This window comes from Mchenga conophoros, linkage group LG22 (genome assembly GCF_057382185.1).
Source record: "Mchenga conophoros isolate Kocher_MC1m ecotype Shallow Benthic linkage group LG22, M_conophoros_male_GT1.1, whole genome shotgun sequence".
Lineage (NCBI taxonomy): Eukaryota > Metazoa > Chordata > Actinopteri > Cichliformes > Cichlidae > Mchenga > Mchenga conophoros.
In genome coordinates this window covers 22349558-22369112 of record NC_140546.1, presented here as the reverse complement: position 1 = coordinate 22369112, position 19555 = coordinate 22349558, and the positions used below count along the sequence as shown (strand labels likewise).

Here is a 19555-nt window from a genome sequence, read left to right as displayed (position 1 = left end):
TGTTTGAAGGGAATTTTTAGGAAAGCCACGAGCAGTTAGCCTGTAAGTCAACAAACGAGCAGTTCTCGGTTTCACATTAAATTCTATTCTAACGTAAAATAAAACCAAACGATTGGGAAAACCCAGCTTTTTATAGTTGATTTAAAGATTCACATTTTATACAGTAAATATGTAGTTTAAACACTTTCAGACTCTTGCTTAGCTTCATAGTTTCGTTCTTATACATGAGAAGAGTAGATCTGCAGATTATTAAAAAAAAATAAATCAAATATTTATCTTAATTTGGGTGGTTTCTTTTTCATCTTCTGTCTGAAATAAGCTGTTTGAGTTTCTTTCCTCTTAAGGTAGCTTCTGCTGATTATCTGCCCCTCATCCGGAGCTTCATGCATAAGATGACCAGATAGGGGAAATCCACTCTCTTCGACATCACACAGATCCAAGAGTGAAAAACTCTTTGGGCTCACCCGGACTTTAATATACCCCGACCTTGAATTTGAAACCGTGGCTGTGTTTACTATGTTCTATTAAAACGAATAAATATATGTGTTATTTACATGAATAAGTAAAATCACAGTGGTTCCTTTTCAAATAGATTACCTTTTCCTTTCATCGTCTTCCTATTGGATTAACATGGAATTTCAATTTGGGAACAGGCATGAATTATGCAGCAAGATGACTGAAAGACCCGCAGACCGAAACACAAACACATAATTTAACTCCGCTTGGCTCAAACGTCTGCTGTCAAACAGAGCATCTGTGCAGTGGCCCTGCTGTGCACGACTATAAATATCTCCTGCAATTTTTTAAATGAGAAAACTGTACGTGTACGTTATGTGCTCAGAAAAGAAAAGTATGTGGTGACGTTACAAAGCTGCGTATGAAAACAATCTGTGGTGGTGAATGTGTTTTCATATTAACGCTGGAACAAAAAGCGCATCCATTTAAAAAGAAAAATGAAGAAAAAAGCCATACACATGAATCTGCATTAGATTTACACAGCCCACATGCTGTGTAAATCTAATTATATAAATATAATGACAAAAAAGGAAAGAAAGAGCCAGCAGGGACAGTTACATCAAGATGTTGTGAGGGGAGAATTAGGTCACTGCTGAGTGAAAAAACAGGAAAAGACATTAAAAGAAAACAGAACAAAAGAAAAAAAATTGGATCCAAGACATAAAGGAAAATAAAAACAAACACAGGAACTCCTCAATGAACTGACGCTTCGATGCCTTTGAGTGTACTTTTTCTTGTTACAGAGACAAGAAGTTCAAAAAGTAAAGAATCTTTAGATCAGTGATGCCCAAAATACAACAATTCTCCAACAAGTGGTTTAGCTGAATAATGAGTCCAAAAATATATTTTAGTAAAACTACTGATGCCTGATCATTCAGAGCTTAAATCTTGAGTTTAAAATGAACATTTTTTTAAACTTGTAAAGCTAAAGAATGAAAATCCTCAACTTTAATGACCTAAAAGGTTTGTCACGTTTATTTTATGCCCAGCAATTAATGTTAGAGCATCAAACCACTAAGAAACGTGTTGTTCTTACCCCAACTACACATGAGGAAATAATTATTTCATCCTATGCTGCACCATGTCTACAGATTCAATGTCTTCCATCAACCTCTCCACTACTATTGGCAAGATCAAAGAGCTGTCAAAGGACATCAGGGACGAGACTGTACAAGGCTGGAGTGAGCTACAAGAACATCAAGCTGGGTGAGAAGGTGACAACTGTTGGTGTGGTTAATCAGAAACCCAAGAAAGAATTGAAATCTCTCAGCACTCGCATCGTTCCCATAACTCAAGTCGCTGTGTTTGTAGGAAGAAAAATGCTGAGCATGACCCGAAGAACATCATCAGCACGGTCGAGCACGGAGGTGGGAACATTATGCTTTGGGGCCGTTTTTCCCTGCTAAGGGTACAGGATGACTTCAACGCGTCTTGGACGAGAACACTGACGATGGGCTTGTGGATGCGTCTTCCAGCATCACAGTGACCCAAAACATACAGCCAAGGTAACAAAGGAGTGTCTAAAGAAGGCAGTGACCTTTCGATTAAAATGAAACTATCGTAAAAATTAGAGTCTGTTTATTGCTTTGGAAGTGAGAAAACTTACAAATTCAGCAGTGGATGAGATAATTGTTTTCCCCCACTGTAACTGCTTTATATCACAGACATGGTCAAACATTTCCATAGTCATCAGGGTGAAAACTCCCCCTCCTGTTACCAAGGATTGATGATGTTCACTTTGGGCACCAGACCTGCAAAATGATTTAATAGACAAGGAGATGCAACTTTTATGCCAAACCGTAGATCTAATTTAAATTCCGGTCAGCAAGAATATTTTTGCACCTGCCTATCATGGATGATTATCTTCTTGTCCCACCAACTGATTGCAATCTTCACACTGAGAAATTCCCGGGGGGTTGATCTGATATGAAATGTGTGGCCTTATTCATCTACGTGTCTTGCCTCTTGGAAGTATTTTCATTACTTACCTTAACATCAGCCCATCCCTTCATTTTACCGTCACAGCCCTTACTTTCATTCTACATGCATAACATTACAATTGTAATAATAATAATAATTAAAAAAAAATAAAATAAATAATAATAATAATAATAATAATAGCTGCTTTAAAAAAAACAATCCAGTCTGGCGATTTTTAACAGATACCCATCTCTGGTTTTAATTTCAGTCATTAATTGGGATGCTGTTGTTAAACACCATCGCATCATTCACTGAAGGACAAAAGAACGCAGGCCTAGGAGACATGGCGACATGGCAACTTGACATATCGGGGTTCAATTTAATGAGCACACGGGCGGCAGTGGATGTGAGGCAGTGTGAGGGCGGGGACAAAAATTGGGGAAGACAAGTAGAAGAGAGGTCGTGAAAGCTAAGAGCTCTGATAAAATTGAGAGCAGGAACTGTAAGTGACTACCGTAATTGTCGGGCTATAAGCCGCTACTTTTTGCACAAGCTTTGAACCCTGCGGCTTTTAGTCAGGTGCGGCTTTTCTATGGATTTTCCATGATTTTTGTCATATCGTAAGACGATTTGTTTTGTTTGTTCCGCTGTTGTACGGCACTACGTTGCCTGGCGGAAGGATCGAGGTTCAAGAGTGGTATGTTAGTCACATGTCCGTCCGCCAGGCAACGTAGTGCCGTACGAAGTAGCACGAAAAACAAACTTCAAAGTAGCGCTACGCATTCAGCGGGAGGCATGGATGACGAGTGGCGATAAACTTGCGAAAAGCAAGTTATGCCCAACTCCACCGGTGGATTCTGACAGCGTGGAAAAGTGCGAAAACATCCACGATCACCAACGGTGCTTAAAAAGCAAAAGCAACTTATTCTGATAATTCACAAAACAATTTGGAACTGATAACCTTTATATTAAGTTTGACATAATATCCTGCCCCAATTTTTCATCTTTCCACCAGTTTTCTGAGTTTCTCATATTATGCTGCTGTTGTCACCTTAGTTCACGTCAGTGTGGTTTCCCGCTGCTAACCTGGTGAGGGTGGAGGCAAGCCTCCAACACTGACTAATAAAAACCTTAACAATTGCTTCTACAGAAGAGGAGGAAATAAATAACAGGGAAAGCAGGGAAAGCAACCCTTTGTGAATCCATAGGTGGCAAACAGTGTTTGACCTTTCGTGTCTGCGCAGGTAACAAAGTTCTTAGTGACTCACAGGTCAAACCCCTGCAGAGGCATCGGCCCCTCTGTGTGTTTTCTTAAAAAAATATGATGCATATAAAAGCAGCACGTGCACAACCTTTGCATTTTTCCAAAGCGGAAGGTTTTACCATTGTAGCCTGCAAAACACAATCTAAAAGAAGCAGTGGGTGATTATTAGTGTGTCATGGATAAAAAATATATATATTTATTTATTTAATACATTTGAGAAATAACACAAAATGAAAGGGAGAAAAACAGAATGAATTACTGGCCAAAAATTGCCTGTAATGCCTGGTTAATAAATCCAAATGAATCTTAAAGGATTAAAGATGATCTAAGTGAGAGTTTAGTGCAGTCTGGACATAAAAAGTTTTTGTTTTTTTTTACTAACAAATAAAACTTAATGTCTTGGCATCTATTCATAGTATCTAACCTCCCACCAGAAATTATTTTTATTTGAAACATGCAGGTGCTTAAAAAGATTTCCATGGCAATTAGATTTACCACAAACTTCACTAAGTTGCAGTGGAAAAACACAACTCAGCCAATGTTTGAAAGCAGAAAAAAGCTAATCAGAGCTAAGAACCGATTAATAACAAATAACACACAAATGGAAAGAATAAATATATAATTCCTGGATTTTCATTTTCTAGGTTATAAGCTGTCCTGCAGTTAAACAGATATGGTGTTATATTTTAGATCACTGCCTTGCAACGTTTCACCAATGCAACAATATTAGGCATCACAGCAATGCTGTGTCATAATAGCATTGTTGTTGTGGATTACTCCATCACTCTGTTCTCTAATGTGCACCAAAAGAAGTAATCTTAGGACATTTCACACAAATTGACTCTCCCTACTTCAGTTTATATACCAAGATGCTATTAAACATTAATGTGGTGTGAAGGCAGCTTCTGTACATTCCAACATGCTCAATTGCTCTCCCACACAAGGAGCCACGGCTTCTCCCAGTGGCCATCGGAACTGATCAAACACGACGGGGAGTGTGCTACAGCGGCAAATCCATTGTGTTAGGTAGGGAGATGAAGGTCACCATCGCCACAAAATACTCTTTGACAAATGATAAAAGCTTATACAGTAAATTACTACTCGCAACCCACCCGATCCACCCACAACCCGCCCCCGCACCCCACCAGGACAAAGCCAGGGTCAAGGACACCTTTACATGGAGGTGACAGTCAATCGAATAGTGAGATGACAGATGTGCCTCAGGAAAGGGAAAATGGTACCTGTCCTTTCCACACTGAGGACGACCACATTTAATGAAGGATCCTGCGAACATAGCATGTCATCAACCATTTAGGACATCCTTTTGTGCCCTCATTCATTCACCTAATGAATGCTGTACAATATGGGGGATGAAAATAAATAGGCATGGCTAATATGACTGGTCTTCATTTACATCTTATTTTCGATAAATTCTTCAGATAATTATATTAACAGTAATCAGGTAACAGTAACTGGAAATCCAGTGTACTTTATTACTTTTATTCAACTTTTAAACCACAAATTACGAATCGCCTTGAGAATAGAGCTTCTTTGTATTTTGCTAGATAAAAGAGCAACAGAAGCAGCAATTTGTTGAAACGTTCAAATATACAGAGACACTGCATGTAAAGTACGGCAAAAACAGAAGGTTCAAGTCATTACTTTGTGTGACCACCTTTATTCTACAACACAGCCTGAACTCTCATAGAAAAGCTTTTTTAAGTAATTTCTTTAAATAGTCTTCAGGAATAGTTTTCCGGGCTTCTTGAACAACATTCAAAGCTCTTCTTTGGATCCTGGCTGCCTTTTCTCCTTCTTTGTCAAGATGATCCTACTGTGGGACTCATGTAATGGACACAGATGAATGTATTGTAATAGATACTGGACCCCTGGGAAAAATGATTCTAAACTCATCTATGCCTGGAAGTGTCATTTGTCCAAGTGTGCAACAATACATTGCTTCAATAGCATTGAAGTTGGAATCTGGGGTGGCCAATCTATGACTGATAAAGTTCCCTTGGGCGCTTTCCTATTTAGGTATGCAGTATGGTTGATCCCTCACAGATGGTATTACATGGTTGATAAAAATCAAATCCACAGTGGATCAGATTTCTGTCTTCACAATTCCATCATTTTGCCTCTCAGCTGACCTCCGACGAAAATACTGACAATGATTTGAATTTGGATTTAACGCTCCATATCATTTATGTTCATTCCTGGTCTAATGAAATTTGATACCTTAACCTTTTCTCCATGTTTTCTCAGTAATTAAATGATAGTTACAATTATATTGTTACATGCATTACAAAAGGTCTTCAGTTATCTGAGGACTGGTCAATAGAACAAAAAAAGAAAAAATAAAAGCATCAAAAGTGTCCTCATTAGGATTTTTGTTGGTGTGTAGGACTGCAGCCTATAGTTGTATATTGTTAGCTGGTAATTATGTGACAGTGCATTTCAGGTCTTTTTACAGAATAACGACAAAGTAATGTAACAGGTGTCTTGATGCGTGCAGAATCATCCAGGTGAGGAAAATCTTGAGTAATGACTCCAACGCTGGCTGTAGATAGTTTTTTTTGCCTCTTTTACTTTTTACTGGGATATTCGGCTAATAGCTCTCTGGGGAAAAAAACACGGTGCAAAAATGCTATTTTATACCTATCAAACTGTTATCTTCAGCATTTTTTATAGATTCAACAAAGGAAGTGAAAGGCTGCTATGAAAGTATATAAAATACAATTTTAATTAGGTTCTTGCTAAGTTGTCTGTTCATCCCTTGAGTTGGGTGCCTTTTTACATTTAATAATTTATAAATACAGTGTTACATGTCTTACCACAAAAAAAAAAAAAAAATCCTTGTACAGCTTCTAAAAAGGCCTGTTTGTATTAGCACAAAGCAGAAGAAACCCAAAGTCACATATGCATCATAGTCCACCAACTCTGCATGAATCTAATCCTTACACCCGGATCACATTAATTGCATAATGTAAATCCAATAATGAGTACATAAAATTCATATTCCAGTAATTAAGACAGACTACTGTTCTAGTTTAAGTTTCATAATGCAACATAACTAAAATACATCAAACTGCTGAGCATTACTGGAAAACTGGTTAATTGTAAAGCTATAATGACACATTTCATTGCACCACTGAAAAGAAGAGAATGAGACAGAGTAATTAGGAGTGATTGTTCTGCTACTGGCTGAAAAAAGAAAGCACTAAAGCACTGCCATGCATTTCACATTCTCTTTACAGGGCAAGGTTCAGTCATTCCTTTTTCGAAGGAAGAAATCTGCTAAACCTACAGGGAGTGCAGAATTATTAGGCAAGTTGTATTTTTGAGGAATAATTTTATTATTGAACAACAACCATGTTCTCAATGAACCCAAAAAACTCATTAATATCAAAGCTGAATGTTTTTGGAAGTAGTTTTTAGTTTGTTTTTAGTTTTAGCTATTTTAGGGGGATATCTGTGTGTGCAGGTGACTATTACTGTGCATAATTATTAGGCAACTTAACAAAAAACAAATATATACCCATTTCAATTATTTATTTTTACCAGTAAAACCAATATAACATCTCAACATTCACAAATATACATTTCTGACATTCAAAAACAAAACAAAAACAAATCAGCGACCAATATAGCCACCTTTCTTTGCAAGGACACTCAAAAGCCTGCCATCCATGGATTCTGTCAGTGTTTTGATCTGTTCACCATCAACATTGCGTGCAGCAGCAACCACAGCCTCCCAGACACTGTTCAGAGAGGTGTACTGTTTTCCCTCCTTGTAAATCTCACATTTGATGATGGACCACAGGTTCTCGATGGGGTTCAGATCAGGTGAACAAGGTGGCCATGTCATTAGTTTTTCTTCTTTTATACCCTTTCTTGCCAGCCACGCTGTGGAGTACTTGGACGCGTGTGATGGAGCATTGTCCTGCATAAAAATCATGTTTTTCTTGAAGGATGCAGACTTCTTCCTGTACCACTGCTTGAAGAAGGTGTCTTCCAGAAACTGGCAGTAGGACTGGGAGTTGAGCTTGACTCCATCCTCAACCCGAAAAGGCCCCACAAGCTCATCTTTGATGATACCAGCCCAAACCAGTACTCCACCTCCACCTTGCTGGCGTCTGAGTCGGACTGGAGCTCTCTGCCCTTTACCAATCCAGCCACGGGCCCATCCATCTGGCCCATCAAGACTCACTCTCATTTCATCAGTCCATAAAACCTTAGAAAAACCAGTCTTGAGATATTTCTTGGCCCAGTCTTGACGTTTCAGCTTGTGTGTCTTGTTCAGTGGTGGTCGTCTTTCAGCCTTTCTTACCTTGGCCATGTCTCTGAGTATTGCACACCTTGTGCTTTTGGGCACTCCAGTGATGTTGCAGCTCTGAAATATGGCCAAACTGGTGGCAAGTGGCATCTTGGCAGCTGCACGCTTGACTTTTCTCAGTTCATGGGCAGTTATTTTGCGCCTTGGTTTTTCCACATGCTTCTTGTGACCCTGTTGACTATTTTGAATGAAACGCTTGATTGTTCGATGATCACGCTTCAGAAGCTTTGCAGTTTTGAGACTGCTGCATCCCTCTGCAAGATATCTCACTATTTTTGACTTTTCTGAGCCTGTCAAGTCCTTCTTTTGACCCGTTTTGCCAAAGGAAAGGACGTTGCCTAATAATTATGCACACCTGATATAGGGTGTTGATGTCATTAGACCACACCCCTTCTCATTACAGAGATGCACATCACCTAATATGCTTAATTGGTAGTAGGCTTTCGAGCCTATACAGCTTGGAGTAAGACAACATGCATGAAGAGGATGATGTGGACAAAATACTCATTTGCCTAATAATTCTGCACTCCCTGTATTGTAAGTGGAAATCAACAACAAGGAAAGACTGGCACTACCCTGACAGTGGGAAAAAAAATGGAGCCCATTTTCACCAAGTCCATTGCCACCACAGCATCCTGCAGCGACATGCCATCCCATCCAGTTTGCATTTAGTTGGACCCTCGTGTATTTTTCTATAAGACAATGAGCCCAAACACACCTCCAGGATGCGTAAGGTCTATTTGAACAAGAAGCAGAATGATGGGAGTGCCGGGTCAGATGTCCTGGCCTCCACAGTCACCTGACCTAAACCCAGTCGAGATGGTCTGGAATGAGATGGGCCGTCTCTTTTCCCCTCACCCCCAACTTGTTCATGCAAATGGCTGCACCTCTCAGTCCCTGGTTCTGCCAGAGGTTTCTTCCTGTTTAAAGGAAGTTTTTCCTTCCCACTGTTGCCAAGTGCTTGCTCATTTGGGGTCTGATTGTTTTCTCTGTATCACTGTAGGGTCTCTACCTTACAGTAGAAAGTGCTTTGAGGCGACTGTTGTTGTGATTTGGCGCTATATAAATAAAACTCAATTTAATTGAATAATAATAATAATAATAATAATAATAATAATAATAATAATAATAATAATAATAATAATAATAAAAGATTTGTAAAGTATAATTTGAGAAATTGTACTGAGTTGATATGACGGAACAGGTAAAACTCTTACCTGGAGTGGGTGTGGTCTCCTGTTTGTCATGCTCCTCGTGCCACTGCATAGTATGGTGGTAGCTTAGCATCACCTCCCACAATGCCTTACACAGATCTGTCAGGCAGGGAATGTAGCTGTCCGGGGTAATATGCTGCAGAGAGAGAGCAATAATGAAAAGAAGGTCAAAATAGCCTTTTTAGATTAATTCTTTACAAAACTTTGTGCTGTATTTCCTTAGCTCTATTGCACCTACTTTTAAAAGTGTGAAATAAAGATATGGGCTACTGAGATGGGCAAAACGGATTCCTGGCCGTCTTCTACATTACATCTAATTAAAGTCTGCTTATGCTAATCATCCAAGGACACTGCTGGAAAACACTTTCTGTGTCACAAGAAACACTTTCATGTTATGTAAGTGTTAATTAAAATAAGAAGTGATTAAAACAGGGACGGTACTGAGATGTAATCACAGAAATATACAGAGCAGATTTGGAAATATTTGATGTGCACACTAGGTGAGCGATTAGACTTCAACGTAACCGTGTCACTGACTTCCACATTAATACAGAGACGACTTTTAAAACTTTAACTGCAACAGTGAAGTACGTCTATGATGTCTGTGACAAAGCATCCTTTTAGCAGGCATGCAGGAAAGCAAAGGGATATCAACAATTTGTAGTTGCTGTGATAACAGCAGTTCAGTCAAGCTCTAATACATTTTGTCTGATTTGTGTGCATCTGTACAACAAGCCCAGTGCTGCAGATATACATGATGTGATGTGGGTGGAAAATTAGTCTGGATAAAGATGAATACATCCACTTTAATATTCTTTTAGCCCAAGCGCAATATTTTGTTAATATTCTGATCATTCTAATACAATAAGAAATCATTTATTAATCCCATGTCTTGGAAATTCCTTTGTTTCAGGAGCTAAAATGAATATCATGAAATTATAATAATTATTGTAATATTGACAGTAGTAGTAGTAGTAGTAATAGTACTAATAGTATTAAAATAAATTGTTTATATATGATAAAATGATAACGTATTCGGTATTATCCTGCAGATACACCTCATTCAGACATATATTGTATTATGGAGTGTCACAGCCTTTCCTCTTTGTCCGTATGACAGTGCAGCAGATTCAGTCAGTCAATGCTGCCTGTCTAGTGAGCGGTGAAGAAGATGGACATGTAATCCACAATGTATAACAGTGTGTTCAGTGACCCCAACTCCACCAAAGCCACTCCCAGAAACAGCCTTCCTAATGAATCTGTTGGTGTCTCCAGCTCCAGTGCTGCTTCCCCAATTCAATTCAATTTTTATTCAATTCTATTTGATTTTTAGAGCTTCAAATAACAACAACAGTCACCTGAAGATTCTTAATACTGTAAGGTAATGACTCCACAATAATACAAGGAAAACAAACGCATCTTTTTAAAAGCATTACTTGTACCCAAGCTTATAAACAGGCTACAGAGGGACTTCTCACTGCATCACAAAGCAAGCTGGCAATTTGCAATCCACTAAATTCAACCTGTGTCAATAAAAAAGAGAAAACAGATAAATATATCTTTAACTACAAACAGACTAACAGTGCCAATTAGATAGGCGTGCTCATGAACCTATAGCATTTCATGTTCTCCACCAGCACCACCATATCACAGCACCATGTTGCCAAGCAACCAGAGTGAGGGGTGTTTGAGTGCGAAGGTTAAGATCTTTAGCAGGGCTTAATGAGAAGAAGTAAGCGCGACTGCACTCACAGAAAGTGTGAGTTTGAGTGTGAGTGATCTGCCCATCACACCTGCAGTTATAAAAACATTATCTACACCATCACTGGAAGCAGTCATCAACCTCGCTGGACACATCCCTCTCCACGAGTTCAGTGATGAGAGCTGGGAAGCTGTTCGGGATCTATTTTAGGCATTTGATTTTCTCAAGACAGTTTCCCATCATTATGCACATTTCAAATGCCAAGAAGTATCAGGGAGGGTTTGGAAAGAAAGTGCTGCTAAGTGAATTTCTCCCTTAATTGTGCGAGTGGGCATAAGCAGGAGCAAGCAGAAAAAAATACAAATGCCTCACATTTTACAAGACAAGAGAATACAAGAGAATGCAGTTTTCCTCGATCGAGGGACAGTCGCAAATCCCCGGCTCTCTCCCTCAAATACTCAATAAACATCATTAAACAAGCACCTCACAGAGAAGACTTTCTTCAATTCTGGCTCCCACTTTCACATTGCAGACTTATTGTACGAGTCTGGTTGGGTAAAAGCTGCAATATCTTACATTAGTTGAGTACAGAGATAACTGGCATCCAGTCTTTGCACTTAAAAGTTGCAGCACAGCTTAAAATTACAGCTTATATTCTTAATAATCTCTGTGAAGTTTTTTTTGTACTTGATGTGTTAGAAACAGATGGTTTTTCCTGGATTGCCGTCTTCTTGTGCACATTTAATTTTCAAAACAGATCCTGACCTCAATGCGATTTCACGAATGAGGCTTAACGAAATAGGATCCAGCATTTAGAATGAATTAATTTAAAAAAAACTTTGCAAAACTGTAATGTAAATGCAGCATCACAACTTTGCCAAAAGCAACAATTAAGAGCCCATGCTACGCAGTTGGTGACTTTTCCTGTTGCTTTTCAAACCACAGATATTCAGATACATACACAAATCATCCAGGAGACTAAAGAGAGAAAGATCTAATAAATTGGGCACCCTGGCATGATGATCCAAAATAAAGCAAAAACATTCCTCTGAGAGAACTGAGGGAAGTTTAAAAACGCAGCTAAACAGCTTCTGTGACAGGGTAATAAAAACAAACTACATGAGACCAATTTCCACCCTTAAGAGCTGGGATAATAAGATGCACATCGTTCTGCAGTAGATTAGTTTGATTTTGCAATGAGGCAATCTGGAGCAATAGTTAACAAAAAAGCTCTCCCACGATCGTGGCAGCGCTGCTCGCTAAGAATAAGTAACATCTGGGGGTACAAATTCAGTCCAAGGCCTAACAGAATGGTCAGTAATACAAAAATCCCAAAGGTTGTATTTTAAAAAAAGCAAACTCAAAGATTGTGGGACAGATGTCGCAATGATAATTAAAAAGAAAGTTTCAAGACTCACTATCAGCTTCTACAGACTGCAAAGCTCATAACATGCAGCTATATTACACTATACCTCTGTTTTAAAGAAAAAATCTGGGACACTGTAAAAAGTCTGTGTACAGACACAACAGACATAAAATTTCAAACAACAAATCTAAGGCGTTTAAATGTTTTTTTTCCAATGTGCTCATTTTGAATTTGATACTAGCAACATGCTTCATGGGGAGATTGTGGCTCAAGAGTTGGGAGTTCGCCTTGTAATCGGAAGGTTGCCGGTTCGAGCCCCGGCTTGGACAGTCTCGGTCGTTGTGTCCTTGGGCAAGACACTTCACCCGTTGCCTACTGGTGGTGGTCAGAGGGCCCGGTGGCGCCAGTGTCCAGCAGTCTCGCCTCTGTCAGTGCGCCCCAGGGTGGCTGTGCTTGCCATCACCAGTGTGTGAATGTGTGGATGACTGGTTGTGTAAAGCGCTTTGGGGTCCTTAGGGACTAGAAAAGCGCTATACAAATACAGGCCATTTACCATTCATAAAAAAAGGAAACTATTTTTGCATCACAAAAGATGTCACATGCTGTAGTTTTGAAAAAGCAAATATTTCCACAGAGGTGTGCTGAATATGGTTTTACACTGTCTTGAGCAATATTTTAAAAAAGACAACACCTGGATGGCAACGTGTAAAAATCCTGTGTACTCCAATCAGCATTAATGGTGCTTTCAAAGAGGTGCAAGCTACCCACAATACCACTGTACATTCTGACTTTTACAGTTCCCATCAATACATCAGATGTTATGATGGTTATCCACAACAATAAATTTTTATTCCTCATGACAGCTCCCACTTCACCTCGGTGCATCTCTGATGAAGTGGTGACAGACTTTTTCCATGTGGCCTCACTCTTTACCCCTCGGAAGCCTACTATGAGCAACCTTTGGTCCTCTTTTCTGAACTGAGCGGTTTCTCTCATATTTCAGGCCTGCTTATGTAAAATAATGACTGGATTTGCACCAGAAGTGGATGAGAGTGTTCTCTACCTATGCAGCTACCCTTGGACAAAACCAGAAACTACTGTAATCATTGTGAAATCCCATCTTTATTAATATATGCTGAGGTGTCAAATCTGAGTCGTCATCACATCTCCTCGTGAAAAGAATACATATTTTTTTGTGTGTTATTTGGTTTAACTTGAATTTGTTAAACAGTTCACTGACGATGGGAATCAGAAGTGTTTCTGACCCCGTGTTCTAATTTTTACTACAGAATCGTGGCCCTTACATTCAGACACTTCTAAGAATTTCTTGAATCTTTCAATATACTGCGGATCATAGATGAGAATTTGCAATTTTACACTCAGAAGATTTATTTCTGAATTGTTTAACTTCAGTATTTGTATTGAGTGGTGTACACTCCCCATGTCTATTTAAAACGACTCACCATCTCTGGAATCCTCTTCTTATACCCAGTCGTTTAGGCTAATTACTAAATTAGCCTAAACGACTGGAGTGTTGTAACAGAGGCCATCTAGGATTGAGAACATCTTTAGAAAAAAAAACTTTCATGGGTCTCCTAAACAGTTACAGTGTTACCAATAACAAACCCTTTGAATTAAAGCTGAACGTCTCAACTTTAATCACGTCTTGGCTGATTTTAAATCCACTGTGGTGTGCAGAACCAAAAATTGATGGACCTAATTGTATGACATTTTGTAAATCATGGCCACTTATTGATTTAAAATAGCATCCCAGCATGTTAGAAATGAGTGTGCGCATGCTGGAAAGAATAAAACAAATATTTGCATGAGCTCATTCTCATTTGATGCTATTTTTACTCTGACAGGCTGGATAAACATCATTACTATAATCACTATGGTTTACGAGCAAGAAATGTATCATATTTGTTATGAAGTGCCCAGTCCACCCTCATCACTTCTCCTGTGTGACAGTCTATGACTTCTGGACTGAACTAACCTATTTGAATCAAGAGATTCGTATAGACTAGGGGATTGATGGGAGGTGAGGCTATCCAATACTGATGAGATGTTGATGTAAAATTAATAAGACCCTTTCACAATCAGAACTGACCTTTCTGAGTGCTCCCATTTGCCTTGAATTTTTAAGGCGCATAACTAAACGGTGAGTTCACAGGGGGAGATGTGGCTGTAACATTTCCTCAAATTTTATTTATCAGGGGAGGAGCCCGTAAAGTTTGCATTTCCACAGAAAAACAAAATTTCCCATTATTACAGGCCTAGACAAGCACAGAAAGTGGGATTTTAATTCGTTTCTTATGAGCATGTCAAACGTTTCTTATGAGCATATCAAAAGTATTTATTCAAAGAGCACTGCTCATTTGCCTAAAACACATTTTCAGTGTAGTCTGAGCCAGAACAAGTATATTCTTCATATATGTCAGACAGACCTTGGAAACAAGAACTGAGTGATCAGTGTCGCAAAAATTTTATATATATATATACATATATATACATATATATATATAAAAAAAAAAACACCCAGCACGCCCCTGCGGGCGGTTTATCCTTCAAGCTCGGGTCCTCTACCAGAGGCCTGGGAGCTTGAGGGTCCTGCGCAGTATCTTAGCTGTTCCCAGGACTGCGCTCTTCTGGACAGATATATATATATATATATATATATATATATATATATATATATATATATATATATATATATATATATATAGAGAGAGAGAGAGAGAGAGGACAAACTTTCTTTAGATTTTCAGTACCTCTTCAAGAGCACCTCACTGCAGCTTGTGCATGAACCACATAAGCTATAGGCATATATTTCAAATAGGTACTTCAATGAATTGTCCTTTTGACATTTTCAAATGCAGATATAAGTGCACTAAATAAAATAACCTAATGTAAGGAGTCAAAACAAAACACTTGATCTTCATATGGTGTCATTGAAGCAAAGGAACTGCACGTGGGTGCTCACATGCCTCTCCATTTGAGTGTTTCTGAATGAGCTGCCATATCGAACAGAAGACCGTAACAACATCCTCAGAACTCTTCAATGGGTGAGTGTAGGTACACTCTCTGAAGTGTACCTACACTCACCCATAGTGTGCTCGTATTGTGAGTGGAACCATTCAGGCGACACAATATGCTGACAGAGACTCCATCAAACGGAAGTAAACAGTAGGATGTGCACAGTTTTATGTGTATCGTGACTGAGAGGTATAATAAATAGTTGCTTGGTCCGGATTAGAAAAAAAGGAGGCAAGGAAGAAGACTAAAAAGAATAAAATCAGTTATGTCTTGAAGGAAGAATGATTTTTTCACTGTGTATAAAAAAAATTCCTACATACAAGCAGTCGCCTTTCAAATGGCTGAAGGAACACATTCATCCAAAATAATCTTTGACCTGGAACCCCTTTACAGACAGGAAAATAAGCTCCTCTCAGGCCATCTACCAGCAGGGGTAGAAGAACATGCATAAACAGAGAGAAACACACAGGAAAAAGGGGTGGAAGAGATGAAAACAGAAAGCAAGCGCATGTAGCTCAAAGGTAAGAGGTAAAGGACAGGCCATGGTGTATATAAGCATACAGGAAATACCCTGGGTAAAAGCTGTGCATTCAAACACCAAAGGACCAGGGAGGAATCCACAGCAACAGCAGACGTATAAGGAGAAACTGTATCCTCAGATAAGGCTTGGGATAACCTTTATCTATACCTTCATATGCTTTACCCTCTATGTTGCAGGCCAGGCGTGAGGACATATTTTCTGAGGATGTCACGTCACCTCCAATACTGACAAAATACCAACTCTGTGTCTCTCTCAAGAGAGAGAGAGACGCTCGAGCTATATCAAGGTTGTCAGGACAGTGAGGCGCGGTGAATTAGCTGGCAATATGAGCTAAGAGAGTCCTCACAAATGACATTTTAATGTAACAGAGGTGACCTTAACATGTAGCGTAGGAGGGCAGTGGGGGTTGTGCCACATTAATGTGCCAGACAAGCTTTAAAAAAGCTCTTTACAGACAGTAAAGTTACTTTTTTACAGTGAGCCGAGCAGCATGGAGTGTTTATTTTCTCTTTGTTTTTTCACATTTCTGCAGTACTTTACTCAGCAGCTCTCCAAAGCCGCCATTCACCTTTAATGTATCTGCTACATACTGAAATGCCGGTCAAAACACTAATGTGACTCAGGGTGATAACAATATGGTGATAAATAATAACACAAAAGAGCGCTCAGAGAGCATAACTCCCCCACAAAGTAAATGGCTATACCGAAGCTTTGATGTTTTATAAGGATTTTATGGCGTTATTATCATGTGGTAGGGGACCGTACTGAAAACATTAAAAGTGTGTTGCATAGCTCTCTCCATGCCTTTTTATGTGATGGATACCTCGATATGGTTTCTCGAAATTTTCAATTTTGACCTTGGGTACTAATAGTGAAGGTCAAGGTCAAATTAGCCAACCTAGGTGCTCATGTCCCCCAAGGCCTCGTATATTGTTGTGAACTTTGAATACGATTGATAAAAAACTGTGGGAAATGATACGAATCAGGTGTTTTTGATTGAAATCTGGGTTTTCTGAAGCAGCAGCAGATGTGTGATGTCCTGAGTGGCACTTTTCTTTAACAACGATAAACCCTGCAACATCAGACCGCAGCAGTAAAACAATACAATAAAAGCTTCTTAATGTGCATTTAAACAGGCGGCACAGCAGCATAAACATTACCAACAATGTCCTGTGCTCTTCTACACACCTGACAGGTCAGCTGTTGCACACAGACTGCAGGTTTATAGAGTGAACTTTGTTTTTGTTTTTTTTGATAAAGTAGTCCTTCTGTGGATGAATGAGCTCCGTCAGATCACAGTTACATTTCAGCATCTTTACGGTGCTATGTGAGATGAAGTTGTGGCACCCCGCCCCCCACTTCTAGTGGTATCTCTCCATTCAGAAAGTTTGCATTTTCTAGCCAAAATATTTTGATTACAATAACTAAGAGCATTCCTTGATACCCTTGGGTGAGAGTGTAACTCACTCCCGGCATGTTCATGATGAATTGGCCAAGTTGGCTTGCTGGGCATGAAATGTGATTTATTTCGATCTGAATGGAAAGAACAAGACAGACAGAGCGAGATCTGAGGAATGTGGGCCAGTATGGAGACCCCCTCCCCCAAGTAAAAAGCACTGCTGCTGCTGCAGTGCACTGAGTCTGTATTGTGACCAAGATTAATTATCTCACAGTGAAAGGCTACAATACACTATGCTTCTCACTGAAGTAATAACTTCTTTACTTTCAATCATGTTCTCCGTGCTCTTCTCTCCTCCTTAATTCAACCTTTACGAAAATCTGACAAACCACTGCAAGAGAATAAGAACGTATTCGAGTAAGTATTTGTGTATCCAGCACAACGCACTGGTTTCATGCTCTCATCATACTGACTAAAAGAAAAAGGCTTTCGCGCTAACCAGCTGAAGCGGACTTAATCCTTTATATAGCAAAGAAGCCGCTCATAACACTGAACAAACAGATAGCACCAGCTCCTTACCGTGCACAGGTCCTTATACTGCATCTTCTGGAACTTGGTATCGGCATTGCCGGCGCACAGCTCCACGTATCCCAGCACAACTTGGAACACTGTGTTGTGGATGGCCTGGGTGAAGTGCATGTGTAACTGGTCCATAGCAGTCTGCAGAGAGAGCCAAACACACTGTTATGAAAACTATTACACCAAGATGTCACTGTCAGTCTGCCAGTGTGGCTCTGTGAAAAGGCAAACAGCAGGGAAATTGCAAATCACACTTCTTGGAACACATATTGTATACTTAATATTTCTAGTTTCACACTATGGCACAAAGGAAAATGAGGATAGCCGCGTACTCTGGGAACTGCAGTGTTCCAGTCAAAGTTGTTGTTTTTTTGTTTTTTTTAAAGTGTAGTTTGCTGCTGTAAAAGGTAATTAATGAAGTCATAAGGAAATTGCAGAAAAACACATTGACAGACAGACATGTTGGTGACGCATGTTGTGTTTCGGCAGAGCTAGCAGCCTCCAGCTCCGCTCACTCGTCGCACTATTAATTTCATGTGACACACCTGAAGCCATTTTGTTGAAATCATTTATCATAGGAGCATTATGACTCGAGGGGGGGGGGGGGGGGATAATCCACAATTACACACTCGCTTGCTACTTAAACACTGCCTACAAATAACCTGCTGTTATTTACTTTTCGGTGAACTCCCCACTGAGCCTCTTCCATCTCCGCTGTGCTTTTGTTTGAAATCGACTACAGGTAATGACATTTCTTCTATATACAGATCCAGCAAACATGAGGTAGTGTAAGCATTTATCTGGAGGTATATTCGTGCCCACCTGGTGACTGTAAATTCAATACTCCCCTCCCGTGGGGAATATTCTATTGATGCTCAACATCAATATTGTCTGCCTGCTGTTTGATCGTGGGCAGGTAGCTCACAGTGAAAAGATCCCAGTGACAAATATGGGAAGAAAACAACAACAGCAAAGCGAGGGCTTTAAAACAAAATGACCTAAAGCGGAATTTTCACACAAAGTAGGCTCATTTAACCTAAAATAGTGATTAAATACATTGATTTATTACCTTAACTGACAGTTTCATTAAAGATTTTCTTGTAAGAGTAATTCCAAAAGATACTCATAACTAAAAAATACAAAAAAAGCACTTATCTTTCAAAAAAGCCCCAAAAAACTATAGTTATGCAGTCGGTTTGTGTCTGCTATAATTTATTCTTTTCTAAAGTCAGTTTACATTTACCCCCAATTTACTGTCTTGCAGCTCCTACCCACCGTCTCACTGTGGGACCCTTGAGAAATGAGGACACAACAGTCGCAAGAGACGTGGGAAGAGTATTGAGCAAAGCCCTAGGTAATGGGTGTTGCAGTGCAATTACATTTCTTACTAAAAGAAATGACCACAAAATGTAGCTCCCCCCGAAATCCGCTGTGAAACCCTGCTTGCACAAAAGTCATTTAAACATTTCTTCTCTTCTTTCTCGGGGAGTTTCACTTCATCTGACCCAAAAACACATGAGGAAAAAAAAAGAAAATACTGGCTGTACAATGTCTAGACTGTAGAAGAGGGGAAAAAAAGGGAAGTAACTATGGCAAACCGCCCTCGTGACAATAAACCTCGTCTTCAGCTAAATTTGACGTGAGCCTCGGCGATTGTAGCGTTATGTATGGCGGAAAATAAA

General features: G+C 39.5%; 2 protein-coding genes across 4 annotated transcripts in view; one reads left to right on the top strand and one right to left on the bottom strand.

The window, feature by feature from the left end:
- LOC146549469 (uncharacterized) overlaps positions 1-2786 on the top strand; it is a 50675-nt gene extending 47889 nt beyond the window's left edge. For both annotated transcript variants that reach the window (XR_014890560.1, XM_085263436.1), the window contains exons 3-4: positions 1608-1722; positions 1828-2786. Coding sequence is in view for 1 of the 2 variants with exons in the window: in XM_085263436.1 (XP_085119562.1) it covers positions 1608-1722; positions 1828-2002 (290 nt within the window). In the remaining variant the exon portion in view is untranslated. The remainder of the gene's footprint in view (positions 1-1607; positions 1723-1827) is intronic.
- The window catches only part of vps50 (VPS50 EARP/GARPII complex subunit), a 121575-nt gene that overhangs the window by 55293 nt on the left and 46727 nt on the right, over positions 1-19555 (bottom strand). For both annotated transcript variants that reach the window (XM_085263433.1, XM_085263434.1), the window contains exons 12-13: positions 17874-18014; positions 9254-9386 (exon numbers count right to left, since the gene is read on the bottom strand). In XM_085263433.1, the coding sequence (XP_085119559.1) occupies positions 9254-9386; positions 17874-18014 (274 nt within the window). The remainder of the gene's footprint in view (positions 1-9253; positions 9387-17873; positions 18015-19555) is intronic.